At 36.7% G+C, this 17,172-nt stretch overlaps 1 protein-coding gene across 1 annotated transcript in view; it reads right to left on the bottom strand.

Annotated features, from left to right (window-relative positions):
* The window catches only part of LPCAT1 (lysophosphatidylcholine acyltransferase 1), a 64,657-nt gene that overhangs the window by 30,627 nt on the left and 16,858 nt on the right, over positions 1 to 17,172 (bottom strand). The window contains exons 4-8 of the mRNA XM_074146416.1: positions 15,011 to 15,123; positions 13,365 to 13,425; positions 10,807 to 10,865; positions 5,242 to 5,276; positions 2,537 to 2,591 (exon numbers count right to left, since the gene is read on the bottom strand). Coding sequence (XP_074002517.1) covers positions 2,537 to 2,591; positions 5,242 to 5,276; positions 10,807 to 10,865; positions 13,365 to 13,425; positions 15,011 to 15,123 — 323 coding nt within the window. The remainder of the gene's footprint in view (positions 1 to 2,536; positions 2,592 to 5,241; positions 5,277 to 10,806; positions 10,866 to 13,364; positions 13,426 to 15,010; positions 15,124 to 17,172) is intronic.

Genomic DNA, 17,172 nt, shown 5'->3' with positions numbered 1-17,172 from the left:
TATAAGAATTGGGGAATAAATATAAAGTTTATCATTTAAGCAAACACTTCTCAGTAACTATGAAGTTAGCTGTATCTTCAGAATTGCATAATGGTATTATCAGCAGTACCCAAAATGCTGCCATTAGATGTTTCCTCTAACTCTTTCTTAGAATTATTCAGTGATGGACAAATCTTTTAATTTATTTTGGGTTTTTCTACAGGTTTCCATATATGCACCACTGCAACTGAAAACATACAACTCTTGACTTCTAGGTTTACAAGCAGGTACACCAGCCTGATGTGACGCAATATACAAAAGGACAAAGACTGTGAAGCTAACAGAAATGGAAAGATTGTTTCTTCAAGTTCCAAGCCCAATTCTATTTCTTTGACTTCGACTTGAAAATTACTATCAGGTCATTCATCCGCACACAGGACAAGTTTGAATATGAGGTGATTTCAGAGGTGTTCTACATGTTTGTGCCTAACTGAACAGAAACAGCACAATCATTTCAGCACCATTAACAAAACTAAGAGAAGAACTTTCAGCTGCTGCAGACTGTGATGGATGGATGAACGCTGTTTTGCTGGCCTGTCAGCCTCAAACTGACATGGGCCAAAACAAGCTACCTATGCAGGTGATCACATACCCTTTCTTCTTCACAAGATTGCCTGCTTGTCAGTTCCAAGTACAGGATGGATGGGCAGGCCAATAATTACAGTAACCTATTATAAAATCTACATAGATGCTTGCTTCTCAACATACATGCTGGATGACATGTACGGTATGGCAGAACATACACATGCAGAGAAGCCCAGACTAACAAACTCTGGGTCCTGATTGCTGGCTGTTAGACCTTATGAGCTATCATTTAATCAAGCCCATACTGAAGTTGCATTGTTTTTCCTGTACATCTCTCTGAGTAATTGGATCTTCAGCAGTAATTCTGGTATCAAGGCTGGTTGGTATTTGCCAGAATCCCTGTGCTGATGGAACAAAGCAGGAATAAAAGCCAATAAAATTTGGAGACCAGGGGAAAAACATGACTTTGAAAACAGAACAATTCACTTTTCCTCTATGTTCCTAAATCTGCAGCACTTCATTACAAAAACAGATTGAAAAAGTAGCTCTCAAGTACTCTGCCTCATACTTGTGAGCATCCTCAGAACAGCTCTGCTTCTCTACTCTCTGCCAGCTCCTTCTTTAGTACAGAATATTTCAGAAAGTCACTAGCCTTTTTTTTTTAAAAAAAAGACGACAGATCATAACTTGTCGTTGTGCAAGTTCTGTATATGCTACAGAAACGTAACATCTGCTAGCAGCTGCTGCCTCAAAAATCAAGAAAACTCAGCAGTGTTCACTTCTGTGTGAAAGAAACCATTTTACTTGCCTAAGGCAGAAAATTATGTTCCTGAGATAGAGTAAAAATTCTGCCAATCAGCTGGTTTGTCTTATCTCTGTGTCAGGCAGTCGCTCCCTGGCCCTTCTACCAAAAACAGGCCACTGTTTTGGAAATAAAATATTTATTTTTAATATACTATTAACAGCTGAAAACATGCAACTAAAGTGATAACACAAACCACAAATTTCTACAAGAGATAGAAGTGGCTCCAGTGGCTGGTATTTTGTGCATTCATTGTTTTTGAGAAGAATTTATAGCATAAATAAGTGAACACAGAGCATAGCAATGATAAATACTGTGATTAGCATATATTATGTTACAATAGTAACATACATGTGTTTGTAAATATGTAAGAGTTCTTCTTACTAATTTACCCTGCCATGAGTAAGAGATAAGTAGCCACTTCATTATTAAAAAATGTAAACAAAAGAACTGCAGAACATCTCTCAAATATCCTATATGAGACCTTTAAAGCACCATACTTCACAAAAATGTAATTACTCTGTGTAAAATGCATAATTACAGCAATTTAAAAGGAAAGTTTTTAATTGTTTTTGCATTTTCACTACAAGAGTCTTCAGCCTTAGGATCACATAGTGTTTTCCTCAAAACGAAGTTAAGAATATAAATAAACTTAAATTTTCTTTGTGTTTTCCAATTTCACATTCTGAACAGTACAGCCTAATATAAAAAAAATTACCCAGACATTAAATAACCTATCTGGCCTATGAGAAGCTACTTACTACAATTTTTCTCTAGAAGATAGTCCCTAGTTTGTACATCAGCATTCATACACTTTATTATTTAACACACACAGATGGTATACTAGCTCAAATAGCAATCAGGTGATTTAAAAGATAAGAAATTTGTTCACAGAAGACTCTTTAAACAGAGTCAGAAATCTATCTACTCAATTTAAATGAAGAAGAAAGTAAAGTCTCAAGCCAAGTGGAAAACTGTATTTTATTATTCCAGTTTTAGGCTACATTTTCAGATACGGAAGGTATTTGTCTAAAATGTAAGTGGTATTTTAACCTGTTTTTACAGACTGTGTTAACATACAAATTTGAATAACAAAATTTTACTGCAGAATTAAGTACAAAATGATGTATTCTGATACTGCTCAGAATACACTGGGGTTTTTTTACTGACCTCAATTTCCACAGAATTGTGAAGCTGACACAAAGTAAGCCACAGAATTTCTAACCTAGAAGGGGGAAAAAAATGGAGGAAAAAAATTTACACGAGTGAAACGGTAGTACATTATGCTCCAAAGTCTTCAAGTGACATTCTTATTTGTAGGTATGATCATATTCAGATATAAAATTAATAGAAAAGGTCTTTGAGAGTACTTCTATACACTACACTCTGTAAGGTGGAACAAATGCAATTTACACTGAATTTGCACCTTAAAAGATACACAAAAGCAGGAAGACAAGCAGTAACATGATATACAGGTACTAATACATACAGTAAGATAGTGTGTAAAGAAAGAGTAAGTCTGTTTCAGGAAAATGCTATATTCAGCATAGAGCTGAAAACATTAATTATAACCACTAAGATCTTATCATTACTTTGGTTTGGAATCAAAGTTCATTATACTTCAGAAGTCTGTTAATGAAATGCAGTACATGTGTTTTAGTAGCCTAAGACACAAGATACTAGAATAAACCTGACCTTAGAAAGCAGTAAGATTCAAATCCAGGAAAGGATTTAGTAAACCTAAATTAGGGAGCAGCGTCAGTAGCCACATTTTATACAGTATCTAGGTAGTTAGAGCAGTCAATCACTGTGAGGGGAGGGCGGTCAAAATCCTCTTAGGCAGATAAAGTGCAGTTCCTAGAAGCAACATCCTACTCATTTTGCTATACATTCATCCAGGGCTGCAACACTATTTTCTCCCCTTTCTTTCCGCCTTACTGACGATCCAACGCATTAAAGCAAAGAAAAGGAGCAACAACAGTGGAACTTGTTATTTGGAGTTTACGTCACTGACAGGAAACGTGAAAGTCTGGTTTCTAGGTCCTTGTCCAAGAGTATTAAAATACCTCAATAAGTTAGAAGTAAACTTTTCCTCTGCCAACTCTTGAAATCCTCAAATATTAAACCTTAAATTATAAATACCAATTAAAAAAACTGATAGAACCTGTATCTAACTCAAGTCTGATGTAGAGAAAATTTAAGTTGTATGCTATAGTCAATCTTTGTTTTCAAGGTAGAGTCAGTTGATCTGCTCTGAATACTGCCAAACTAGTAAAAACATTACTTTTCATAAGCGGAAGAAAGTGTAGAGTTTCCACGTGACAAGTTTTCAATCCATTTTATAGACTACAACAACTCTGAACAAAGAGAATACTCCTGGGTATATCAACATTTCCAGTTTAAGCTTTGGCTAACACTATGACAGAAGAAGAAAGACGTTTGCTGAGAAAGTGAAGACTGTATCAGTCTCAACAGTATTTTCTGCTAAGACATCAGAAATACATTTTAGGTCACTCAGGAGAATTAATCCTAATTAAGTAAAGCTGTAATTTAAACTGACCCAGTGAATTTGCATAACATCACAGGCTGCTTCAGATTCTGATTCAGCTTTAATTTAATTTAACTTTATTAGTAGAGGTCAGCACTTCCAAATAAAGGTTTTCTACACATTAAGTGATCTGAGGCAACACATCTACAAGTTCCTGCCCTTTTCTTCCTCCTTCTATGTGTTCCTGACTTCTCAGGTAGGACACTAAACTGGAAGGAAGCTACTCACTTATCTCCCCTCTGGCTGAGTTAATTTGATTAATGAACTGCAGTAAAGCGCAAGAGGAGAGGTAGGAACTCACAAGGAGAGAAGAGAAATTCCAGCATACAGTACATGCTGCAGTACCTACTTACTGTAGACATTATCATGGATTCCTCTACTTCCAACGTGACTATTTAACTGAAAGCTGAATCTTTAAAAGTGAAGGAGTTCCCCAAGTCTGCAAATCTAGACATGTCCTTAAGTAGACTTGGTTCCCAGTCCATTTGAAGATGCAAAATTTATTGACAAAATTCTAAATTACTTGAATCTTGACTAATCCCGATGGTTACCTCGTTACTACTAAAATATATATGATCTCAAAGGAGATTCCCAAGGAAGAGGCTAATGGCAAGCCATCAACCACAGAATCCAACTCCCCTCTGCTTAGGGTTCAAAATTCCTTGACCTTCATCTAAGTATTTTTAAACTTCTACTCCAACCCAACATGAAAATAATGCTAAAAAAAAAATTATATTTTTTAAACCAGCAAGAACTGCTTCATTTAGTATTTTACATTACATGAATTTGCTAACAAACCTCTGAGTAACGTTTTGTTTAAAAAAAAAAAAAAAAATTACATTCAGGCAAGATAATGGAAACAGTATCTCCAAATTTCCTGAGTGGGTTGACTGTTTCTGTGGGACAGCATCAATTTCAAGCAATAGCCATACAGGTTTTATACAGAAACACACCAAATTGACTTGCAGGCAATAAATACATAGAGCAGAAGCAAGTTGTTTTCTTCAGGTACTTGGCTAAAAAAACCCCAACCAAACGCCAACAAAAAAAACAACACCAACCCTCCCCCCCCTCCAAATTTGAGATAAAAACCTAAAATTCATTCTACAAACCACCAAAATCATAGCAGCAGTTACACTTTGTACCTGGATTCCTCTAACTGAATATTAGCATAATTAGGGAATAATAGATAAAAGACACAAATTAATCCCAAAGAATAATCCAATAGCCAGCAATTACTACTTGACTATATACACCTATAAAACATGTAAATAAAAACTACTGAAGGAAAGCAATCACAATATAAGCAATAAAACAAACTACTTACGCTCCTGGCCCTTGCCACGTCCACGTGATTGTATCCTAAGAAAATAAGCATGACAGTTGCAATCAATTATTGTACTTTAAACTTTTGTTACGTTATAGATAGAATAACTGATATCATATGACTAAAAGGTTCTCTTGGAAACTTCAGTGTTCTTTGCAAAAGTTTTAAGCCCTAGTAGGAATCGGCCTACCTTTTACATAGCCAGGAAATACCCAGTAACCTAGCTCTTAAACACAGAATATCTACATTCATCAAATATTTGAAGATCCAGGGATTCCTCAAATACTGTTAGCCTTGGAAAAGAAAGTTATTTACTGTAAGCTAATGTTCCATGATATGCATAGTCCACATGTATTTTCCTAACCCATCCTGCTTGGCAGCGTTTCCCTTCAAGTGTCCCTACGCTTTACTTGGACCTCCCAGCAACAGATATGAACACCCTGAACACTTCTGAAGTGTTTGGGACCTGTAGAGATGACTGAAAGGAAGTCTGCTCAACTGACACAAGGCAGTAGGACGAGTAAGACTTTGTCTTACCTCAAAACAGTATTTTTCCAGTTGCCTTTACTCAAAGACAGTATACATCCACCTGCCTGATCCAATAATCAAAAGGTTCGTTATCAATCTCAGAATATCAGAAGTTTTTCAATGTCAAAAGTTTGTTATCAAACCTATCAATTTACTCTCAGGCAAAAGCAGCAGTGCTTTTAGATGGCTGAGATGAACAGTGTGTAAAACACTAAGAGAGGATAAATAGCAGTGAAATAAGTGAACAAGATGCAACTACCAAAAAGGGAACAGAAACCTGGAAACGAGTATATAACAGGTGACAAGAAGGAATATGACAGTAAAGGTCATCACATTTTTAACTGTAAGACTAAGAAACAGCATAGGAAAAAAAACTGTAATATTTGGAGACGACCTTTATGTGTAGAACTAAGAATTCAAAAACCTGAAAATGAGTTCCAACTTACTGTTTCGACTAACTGGGAAAAAAAATGTGTAAGTCTTCATTAATGAAAGGACAAGAGGACTCAGTAAATTCAGGTTTCTAGAAGACCAGAAAGATATTTCTATCAATCTACTGAAAATGTCCCAGTTCATTTCTATGCTACCGTCCAAAACCACTTTAGAGAGTTTAGGTGATTACATGTGCCATGATCTTCAAAAATCAAGACAAGCTCACGTTTAATTACCATTTAGAGCAAAAGGCTGTCACAAGTGAAAATGAAAGAAAGCAGCACACCCATAAAAGGTGAAAAAAGTTATTAACATGACAGATCAACAGCTTGGAGTAAAGTCAATATATCACGAAGGACTACTAAAAATTTAAGTCTTGACTTCCAATGATTCTTTTACATCAAACAAAATACAATAAAAGAACAATTTTATCTCTAGCAATCAACATACATGCATGAAAATCAACTTCTCCATGTAGCGATCTTGTAGAACCTTCATGTCTATAGTTTTACTGTTAAACTGTTTCTGGCAATTTTGATGTTTCTGATAATATTGCAAGTAAATACATTACGGGGTTTGTTTTTTCCACAAGGAACTTTCATTTACAAGCCCTGACCACTGCAGTGTAGATAGCTGATAATTTCTCTAATCAGAGACTAGACCTGCCATATAGAACAACACAGCACTACACATACCCAACTCAGCTCTCTAAATTGCAACAGTGCAGAAGGAGTCAGAGAAGAAAAGTGAGCTCTATAAAGGTACCTTGCCTGGGCAATGGATCACTGAACACTGAATAGGTATTTTCAGCATCCAGCCACTGTGCTGGCTGGCTGGCAAGACAAACTCAAAGAAGCCACAAAATTATCAACAATCCTGCAAGAAACTCACAGTGTCACAGCAGACATGCATGCTTTTTCTCATCCAGAACATCAGGATGCAGCAGGGATAACAGCTACAAATGCTACATAGTGGAAAACAGGATTCTGGTCTGCAAGAGGCAGATCTATTTTGTAAAAGATTCCTGCCAGCATATCCAATATGACAAAAACAGCAAGCAGAAGACAGTAAGTGGTATTTTCCATACCTAGTTTATATTCTTTAATATTTATCAGAGCTACCAGCTTATGCTTATGGAGAACATTCACTTTGATAGCATTCTGAGGACACTTTGAAACTTTTGTATCTAGATAATAAATCCTCCAAATTGTGTGGACGTACATATTCCGTAAAATTTGTATTTGACACAAGAAGATATCGAGAATCATGCCAAGCTTCGACCAGCAGATTGGCTTTGTTTCCACATGCTCAGTCAACCCTGATACACCAAAGTTGCACAAGAGATGCTGCAAAACCTCTTATCAAATAGCACAGTTACCTATGGAAGACACTTGGACATAAAAATAAGTTTGAAATCGCTCTGTGATATTTAAACAAGTATATAGCCTTTCATAATTACCAGGAGTCTGAGAGAAAATTCAAATGCAGGAAAAGCTGTATACATGAAGAAAATTAGTGTAAAAGTGACTTGCAAAAAGTATTGCTGTAGAACCTATGAATGGAGGCATTAGAGCATTTATTTTAATCAGAATATATGTAATAGCTGTCAAGCATCCAATAGGCAAAATACTAGATAAACAGAAGCAAATTTTGAATTCCAGGTCTAAACAACATTTAAAGCCTTACAATTTCTTTCTGCTCATGCATCAAGAGGAGCAACATACTGACATGCTACTCCTAAAGAAACATTAATACAGACCAGAGGCACCATCTACTGCAAACAATCGTAAGCCTGAAGAAAGGTGTTCAGGGGACAACCCCGACTAGAAAGAGAGCTCTTCATGGCAACCAGAACCAGATTTATTTTCTAGAAAAAAAACCTGAATTTACATCACTTTTGCCATGTGTTTCAGTCCACTGCAGAACAGCAGTGCCTTCCCTAGTTTCTTGAATGAAATAATCATGTAAGAGTGCACACACTTAGTAGTCACCCCAGGTTCTGATCTCAAAAAGCCTCCCAAAAGAGTTAGGTGCACTCGAGTCCAAGACTGTTCTTCTCTGTACTGTGGAACTCAAGAGCTCTGAAGGTAAATCAGAGCAAGTTCAAGCTGAAAGCAGTGGGGTGACTGCACACAATGCATATCCGGAATTCAATGACTAAGCAAAGATCTTAATAAGAAATTCCTTTCTAAACCTAAAATTATAATATGCAGTGGTCAAACAAGACAACAAAAAGGAAGCCAGAGACAATTAAAATTCGCTAGAAATGCTGTCTTAGTGTATGTAAAACAACGTTCTCTCCCTACTCTGTTGCTCTTACTTGCTACCTGTTAACTGCATCCTAACCAAAATAAAACTCACTTTCACATATCACATCATACTCCTCCCTCCTACTTTGCTGCAACTCTTCTGCAGCCCCCAAGCTAATCTAAAAAGCAAATAGTAAGAGCAATTATCACTCCCTCCCCCCATTAATGTTTAATTAGACATTAGGAGGTTAAATGACTCAGTATGGCACTGAAAATTAAGTGTATTACTTAGTAAATCAAAAGTAGTAGGAAAAAGTAAAGTTCCATACACAGATTCAGGCCAACTCTGATGGATATCTACATAAATATTTAGAGTTTTTTTACAATATTTTGCAGTAATATAAAAAATTATGAAAATTTTCATTAAAATTTATATTGAAGTACCTCAATGCAAAAAATTAAGAGTATTAAGAACATCTAATATTAGTTTACAAACACTGCATATTATGTACTACAGGCAATAACAACATTTCAGTATGATAATGGATTTTTGAAGATATTTGGGAATTAACATTTGATAGCTTTATATTGTTATACATAATAATCGAAAGATACAAGATGTATCTTATGTAATTACGACATAAGGCACGTGCATATTTGCAATTTAAACTGGCAGTGCAATAAAAGTTTAATAAAATGTTTTTAGAAAAGATCTTTCTTTCTGCAAATAAAACAATTACGTAATGAAAAACCCCACAGGGCATGGGGGTTGGAATGATCTTTAAGGTCCCTTCCAACCCAAACCATTCTATGATTCTATAAAAGTCCCACACAACCTGCCACAATGCACTTAATACTATGTGAGCACAACAGGCTGCTATACTTGTCACAGCATCTGCAAAGATAATTTTTGGGTTTGTTACTGCAAACTAGTTGACTGCCAACACACCTTGTCTCAGTCAAGAACAAACTGTGGTCTCCGAATTTCAAATTTACTTAAGTTCTTTTCATTGCTAATCAAATGTATGTTTTATATCAACCTGTAAGTTGACAGAAAGAACAATGGATGGAAACACTTATAAAACATAAGTACTCAGATACCAAGAGGAAACAAAATCCTTCCTTAGATCAAGTGGTTGTTAATGGGTTCAAAGAGAGATGACACGTGATCTTCTGATATGACATGCATCAGCAAAGAGGCAAGGTAGTCCTTATTTTACTTCTGACACTCCTCCCACCCTCCCCTAAACTTCTATTTGTGAAGGAGACAGACAGGACCTGAAAACGGTCCCAGAGGGCTCAAAAAGAAACTGCAAGTATAAAAGCTAGCAAAGTTCACTAGGAAGCATCTTCTAATTAACCGAGGAATGCAGACAGACAGGATTCTGGCTGCAGTATGACAGGAAAGTATCTACATCAGGGTAAATTGAATAATAATAAAAAGACAAAATTCCTCTTCTCTGCTTTCTTGTAGGCTTAATCTTGAAGTAGAAGTGAGTTTTGTCTTATTTGCCTGTATCCTTACATGCATTTGTAAAAATTGTTTAATTCAGATATTGTAAATAAACACTATAACTTGCATTTTACCTGAACCTGATTTATATTGAAGAACTACTCCAAATTAGCTAGCGTCTAGCACTCCTTAGCTAAGCGCACAGTGAATGTAATACACGGACAACAAGACAACTTATAAAGGTGCTGAGGTCCTCAATACATTATTCCATTACTATTTAGCTAGTTCTGTTAACTTGTGACTAACACTCCCACAGGCAGGAGGTGCAGAAACATCTTCCAGCAATTAATATTAAGAAAAGTCTCCAGCACTTTAGCAGTAACAGGGAGCACATTGGAACATAGATCCCAGACAGAAATTGACTGAAAGAGATTTAGATTAGATATCAGGACGAAAATCTTTATTCTGAGGCTGGTGAGGCACTGGAACAGGTTGCCCAGAGAAGCTGCGGATGCCCCATCCCTGGAAGTGTTCAAGGCCAGGCTGGATGGGACTTTGAGCAACCTGCTCTAGCAGGAAGTGTCCCTGCCCATGGCAGAGGGGTGCAACTATATGATCTTTAAAGGTCCCTTCTAACCCAAACCATTCTATGATTTTTTTTTGTCATTTCTACAGTACTTCTTGTAACAACTTGAATAACTTTCAGAGCACTGTTTATAAGTAACCTAATAAAAGCAGAAACACTTGAACTGTCTCAGTTAAGACTATCTATATTGCTAAAGGCTTAAGGAATACATACTTACCCAATAAGCATTTATTAATGCTTTCCAAAGTTCTAAACCTAATTATCTAACCTAAAAGACTACAGAAGTGCCCCATATTTTCACTGCAAGCTGAACTTACCAGTTTGTTTGGATAACGTAAAACCACTGGCTGTACAGGAACTCCAGGAATAAACGCTCCTAGAAGGCACATATGACACATAATTACTTTATAGTGCATTTTCGTACAGTAGAAATTTATTGCAGCAAAGAAAAAATTATACAATTAATGGGCCGATATACATAGGAATTAGTTGATAGTGAAAAAGTAAGATCTAAAAGTAGCCTCAAAAGTAATCTAAAAAGCAAGCACTGGAGAACGACAATGTACACCCACCTTTCCAGCAGATAAGCAAGCATTCTTAATTATTAACATTCTCTAAATTATCTGGTACCACTTACATAAATTATCATCTACACAAGTCAAAGCCCAGTACAAAATTCAACTTAATAAATACTTAAAAAAATATGAGGATGTGCAAGATACTTAAGTCAATATATTCCCTGTGGTCAACAGTACTTTATGGTGAAGAACCTAAGCTTTTTTATGCAAGAAAAACCATTTCTATTTTTAGCAAAGCAACATCAATTTATAGGCAAGTTTATCCTCTCTGAAATAATAGAATTCATACAACTTCTATTCTGTAGCTACAGAAAATCTAATAGAAAGTATTGAACTAAAGCTATTGTACAGAACTATCACTTCATTTCATATGAAAATTCTAGTTCTGATAAATCTGATCTCTCAGTGTCTTTTGCTAATCATTTTCTTGGTTTCTAGCACAAAGATTGGGTAAGCATGATAACCATCTTGCTCAAGATTTCTCTAAACATCTTTTTCTCACGAAAACAACTAATGAAGACAGCTTTACTCAAACTATGTTACTTATAGCAATTCACTAAGTTCTGCCTAATATTTTGATTAAAATTAAGAACGCAACAATGGAAGTATACTGTATTCTTAGCATTACATTTGCTTTACAGAGTAATTGCCCAGATGTAATAGAAGTAATTGTTAATGAAGTGTAAACATCTTTAAATGAAGGTTGTCTGAATGGGAGCCTGCAGAGATTTTGTTCTTGGCCCAGGGATACTTTCTATTCAGTCTCCAAGAACAACAGCCTAAGCAACTTTTGAAAGAATCCGAAGATGACAAAATCTGAGTGGTTGATGACAGCACCACCATTTAAACCGAACTAGACTAGCTTCCCCTGTATGACTAGCTTGCACAAACACAAAACCAAAAAACTGTGTAGTAAGAGCAAGGAGCGTAGACCACAGGAGTAGAATGGGGAAAGGCATCCTGAAAGCAGTTACTTGATTAGAGACCTAAAGTAATTCGATGTAAGTGAAGAATTGTGAGGTAAAGGATTTCTGGGAAGCTGGATGGATACAGAAGCAGGTTTCAGTAGGAAAGTGAGACAGTCAAGAGACAGACAGCAGCATGTACTATACCAGAGGAGAGAAAGACAGAGTGGGAATTTGAGGCAGAAAGTATATGGTGCCTGGAATGTCTATAGCACAGAGGGAGGGCAGGAAATCAGGGCTTTAATGAAGGATCAAGACTGGTTTTCAAAGCATGGTCAGGATTCAGGTGGAGAGAGAAGGAGAGGGAGAGTAAAGAGCGAAAGAAGCGGATGTTCTCCTAACCACCACTCATTCATCTAAAAAGGTAAGAGCTGAGAGGGGAGGGGAGGAAGAAAAGCTTTCTGAATGTTTGCTCAGGAGACAATACTGAGATTCCTTCAGCCAAATGAATCAGTGCAAGGAATTACAATGCTGACTCATTGTACAATATTCTAATAGTCATACGTAAGTTGTAAGCAACACAGAATACAAGACACATGGTGAGACCAGAACACAGTGAGTTAGGTAGAAACCTAGGAAGAGTCAAAAACCACATTCACAACTGCCTTGCTCACTGCAGCCTCTTCATTCACCATTTCCCTACCTACATCACAAAGGCAAGTTTACATTAAACATTGGTGGTTCACTGCAGTATTGGCATTTCTCGCTATTGTAACTGCAGTTTACAGCTGCAACAATGTTCAGTGTTATACCCTCTGCTAATCTGATAGACTTAAAAGGGTGATACTAACTGCAAAGAGCTTAGAATGTAGATGTTAAATAAAAATATATTGTAAAAAAAATGACAGCCTCCGTAACAGTGCTATACTGGCAAGATTCCGGTGATCTTCACCAGAATGCAACTCAACAGAAGAGTTGGAGAGGAATCAACCACATACAACACAGCAACAAATGCTGCAGCAGCCTGAAATAGATACATTAAGCTTTACAGTGTATCAGCGTGTATCTGAAGGCTGCATGACAGACCCAAAATAGGAAATGGAGGGGGCAAGAAAAAAAGACAACCACAAACAAAAAGCCAGTAAGAAACATTAGTCCTCTAGATCATATACATCTCAGAAGCAAAGAAAAAAATCTGAATTAGTAAAGTGTTTTGCTCAACAGTGGAACTACAATCCTTTTGTAGCATCAGAAAAATTTTATTCCAATTCCACCCTACTGCAAGATTTTTAACTTCTGCAACAGCAAGCAAATTACAATGCAAGTGGTATTTCAGAAAATGAAGATACAAGAACATTCTGTAGAGAACACAGAAATGAGCATCATACCTACCAGGCTTGAATGTAATTAGACAGGATCGGTTTGTGCAAGTGCCTTCTGGGAATATCATTATCTTGAAGTAAAAAAAAAGTTGACTTTTAAGAACTATTTCAATGTGGATTTATTTATAAACACATCTTTTCAAAGCTAACATTAACTGATTATAGCAAAAAAGTTTCCAGGGAAAAGCAGTTCAGTTAGAGTGAAAAAAAAAAAAAAAAATAAAAGAAAATAGTGCTCAATAAAGAAGTCAAGTAAAGTTCTGTCTTAATAGTAAAAATATTTTCCTTTATCTGTGAATTTGCCTCTTTCTTGACCTCTGATAATAATTCTTTTCTATTGGAACACTGACAGTGACCGGAAACACTTGTGATTACAAGAGAATTTTCACAAAAGGTTTCGGTGCTGGTAAAAATATCATATTCTGTTTTGCACCAAAATGAAATCTCTGCTCCCAAGGTACCTGCTTACAGGCTACGAAAAGGAAGATTGTTATTTTCTTTTTGCATTTATTATTGCATACGCACAGATGTCAGAATGATAGAGGCTGGAAATATCTAAACTGAATTTTAATGAGGCAAAAATGCTCAAGTTGAACTGTATTCAGATGATGAGGTTAAATTGTAAAAAAAAAATAATAAATATAATGTTTTAGACAGCAAAAAAGCCAAGAACTGAAAATTTGTTGAGTTACAAAACAAGACATTTAAAGGAAACAAATATATATCATAAGGGCACAAAGCAATGGACTAGAATTGACATTACTAGTTTTATTGCCCGCTCTGGTACTAGCTTGCTAGATATTCTAGAAATCATTTCAGCTCTGCAACTCAGTTTCTTTTAAAAAGTAAGTACTTTTACTTACAGAAAAGTGCTAAATCTATTGATGAAAGTCATGATGTAAAAGCTATGTATCACCTATCTATCACGTTATTTAGTTATAACTGTTTATAATGTTTTTGTAGCCCATTATGTGGGCATAACCACCGTAGTAGCAACAATGTCAAGAAAGACATGCTGTGTCTTAATCTCAAAAATTCACAAGAAGAATACTTCAAGGTTTCAAAACAATCACATGCTTCTAGAAAATTGAGACCTTAGGTAGTTATCCCTTCCTTCCTATTACTCTCTTCCAAAGCACATTATAAATAGTCACATTTCAGGTGCAGAAAAAACCCTGAGCCACTTATTCTAGCAATGTTTTCATCATGTGGTCCAGTAGAGCTGTACTGGATTTATTGGAACATCTGAATTGCTCGGGCTGTCTTGGCCAGTATTGCATCTCCAACAATGACAGTATGCCAAAATCTTGAGAAAGGTAAGAACACACAATACTCCCCCAGGTATTCTGCTGAGCACCTGATCATTTTCTTCTCAGAGACTTTCAAACCTACTGTCTTCTGTCCATTTATTATCACTAAATAGAGCTGCCTTCCCATGTACTTACCCGGTCTCCCCTTGAAACATATTGCAATGAAAAGCTAGTGTTTTGTCCAGATAAGAATCCTACATTATATCTTCTAGAAAGGGGGGGGGAAATCCCACCCACCTACCCCCCACAAACCACTTAAAGCATCCCACAAAGAAAAAAGTAAACTGCCCATCCAAAGCCTGGAAATGCCAAATACCATCTGTCACACAGGAGTAGTATACAGTACCTGTGGCCATTTACCATCAGACTGAGCACGTCTCTTTATCTCTTCAACAGTTTTCCTGCGAGAATCCTGGTCTGAGCGAGATACAAATACTGGTCGGATGTATTTGATTAGAGCTGAAGAGGAAAGGAAAAAACAAGCAAACCAGCCTTTATTTCCCCTTTCACTGAAAAACATTTTTTGCCCAGTAGTCCTCTGGACAAAAACTTTGGTACAAGTGCACAATTACTTTACTATATTACAGTGCAAACTTGAATACTAAGCTGAATTACGGCAGTTTCATCGAAATATTTTCATGAATTCCTGTGAGGAAAGCCATTTGCACAATTTTGGCACTTTGTACTTGTTCAATTTTTAATAGACCAATACACACACATCACAGATAATTTAAAACATGATTGTACATATTATGCATAGTTTTCTGCAACAAAGCAGCTGTGGCTGACTATAGGCCATTTCCTCCTACCACAAAAATCACAAACTCTATAGCCATCCTCAACCCAGCAAAGTAGCAGGAATCTCCCTATGCAAGTGCTTCCAAAAGACATCGTGTGGGTCAAACTACCACCGTCTTCAGAGCTTTTGTCTTCTGTGACACCCCAGCTTCACTGAAGGTACACCAAAGCTATTCCGTACAGAGATTGTGTTATCTTTTCTGGGAATAAGCACCATAAAAAAAAAAAGCATGCTTATTTTCTGAGCTGTCACCTGTTCGCCTGTTCCTCATACTACATGAATCTGATCTCAGGCAGCCTTTTCCTGACTCAGTGGGAAACCTCTTATACATAGCCGGACACAAAGTGAGCAGAAGCAAGAATCAGAAATCAATCCAGAGTATCCTCTCCATGCATGTCTGTCACAAGGACACCGATGCCCTCTTACAAAGTAATAAGCAGCATATACAACTCTCTTGCAGTGTCAAAAAGTGCTACAAAAGAAGCATCTTCAAATATACTACTTCATACTTTTATTTAAGCAGGTTGTCTTCAAGTATCTTTTTACTAGTTTTGTATCTTGTCATCTTATTTGAAAGTTCAAGAGTCATCATTTGCTATTCTGTCTCAAATGCAAATATAAAATAGTTTTCGTATTTCCAGCCACCGTGAGATGAGTTCACTGACACTAGTTGTATAATCTTCTTCTGTCAAGGATAGACTTGCTGCATTAATGGATCAGCCAGTGCTTAAAGTGTGAAAAAAAAAAAAAAAAAAAGCTTAAGGAATTACAGTCCTGTAGTCAGCAAAAGCTGCTGGTTCTGGTGTTACCCCACTGGCAGTTGAGCCAGAAACTCACCAAAATCCTTCTCTGGTTCTGTGAAACTAATCTGTCACACTTTACAGCAAGCTCCCAAACATTCAGCCAGCCTCTGAAATACTGCTTTTATCCCATGAGCTGCCAAAGCTTAGGAGACAGTGCATCAGATAAAAGCTACCACACTCTTGCATTTCTTCCTGCATGCCTGCTCTTGGACAATACCCATAGAACAATGCTTGCTAGGGGAGCAAAGATCATCATGGGCCAGCTGGGTTTACTGCTGTGGAAAGGTTAAAAAAAAAAAAAAAAAAAATCACAAAAAACCCAGAACAAACTACAAAACCACCATACATAAAAAAATAGAAAAAACCCAACCAAACAAAAAACCAGAACAAGCAATAAAAAATGCAAAGGAAACCATACCTGGTTTCATAACTGTTTGTTTTGTTTCTTAGTGATGCTAGTTCTGAGTTTCCCCCTACCGCTGCAAATTACTAATCTGTAGCAAAAGCAACATTATCAAGTGAAAGAAAGCAAAAAAGACTCAAACATCCTCAGCCTTCACCCTGAAGTTTCTTTTACATTAGTCCCAAATGATGGAATTCACGTTACTTCAGGCCAAGGAACAAACAAGATAATTCCAGAGCTCTGAGGCTCTTATCTGAGGATATGCTGCAAGCAGGGTCTTCTTTAGAAGACATGAAATTAAGCCAGCCGATAGATTTTCCTTAGAGCAGTACGACTGAAACATGAGACTATAGACAACTTACCAATTTTGAGTCTCTAACCGCTAATGTAATCTATATCTGGAAACTGGACAGGCAAGAAGTGTTAACCAGGGAGCTTTACTGTTACAACCTTCCCAAAAGGAAGCTACTGCAATGTTACCAAGCTCCAAAATAACACGGCAA

The sequence above is a fragment of the Numenius arquata genome, chromosome 4, assembly GCF_964106895.1.
Source record: "Numenius arquata chromosome 4, bNumArq3.hap1.1, whole genome shotgun sequence".
Lineage (NCBI taxonomy): Eukaryota > Metazoa > Chordata > Aves > Charadriiformes > Scolopacidae > Numenius > Numenius arquata.
This window is presented reverse-complemented; position numbering and strand designations above follow the sequence as displayed.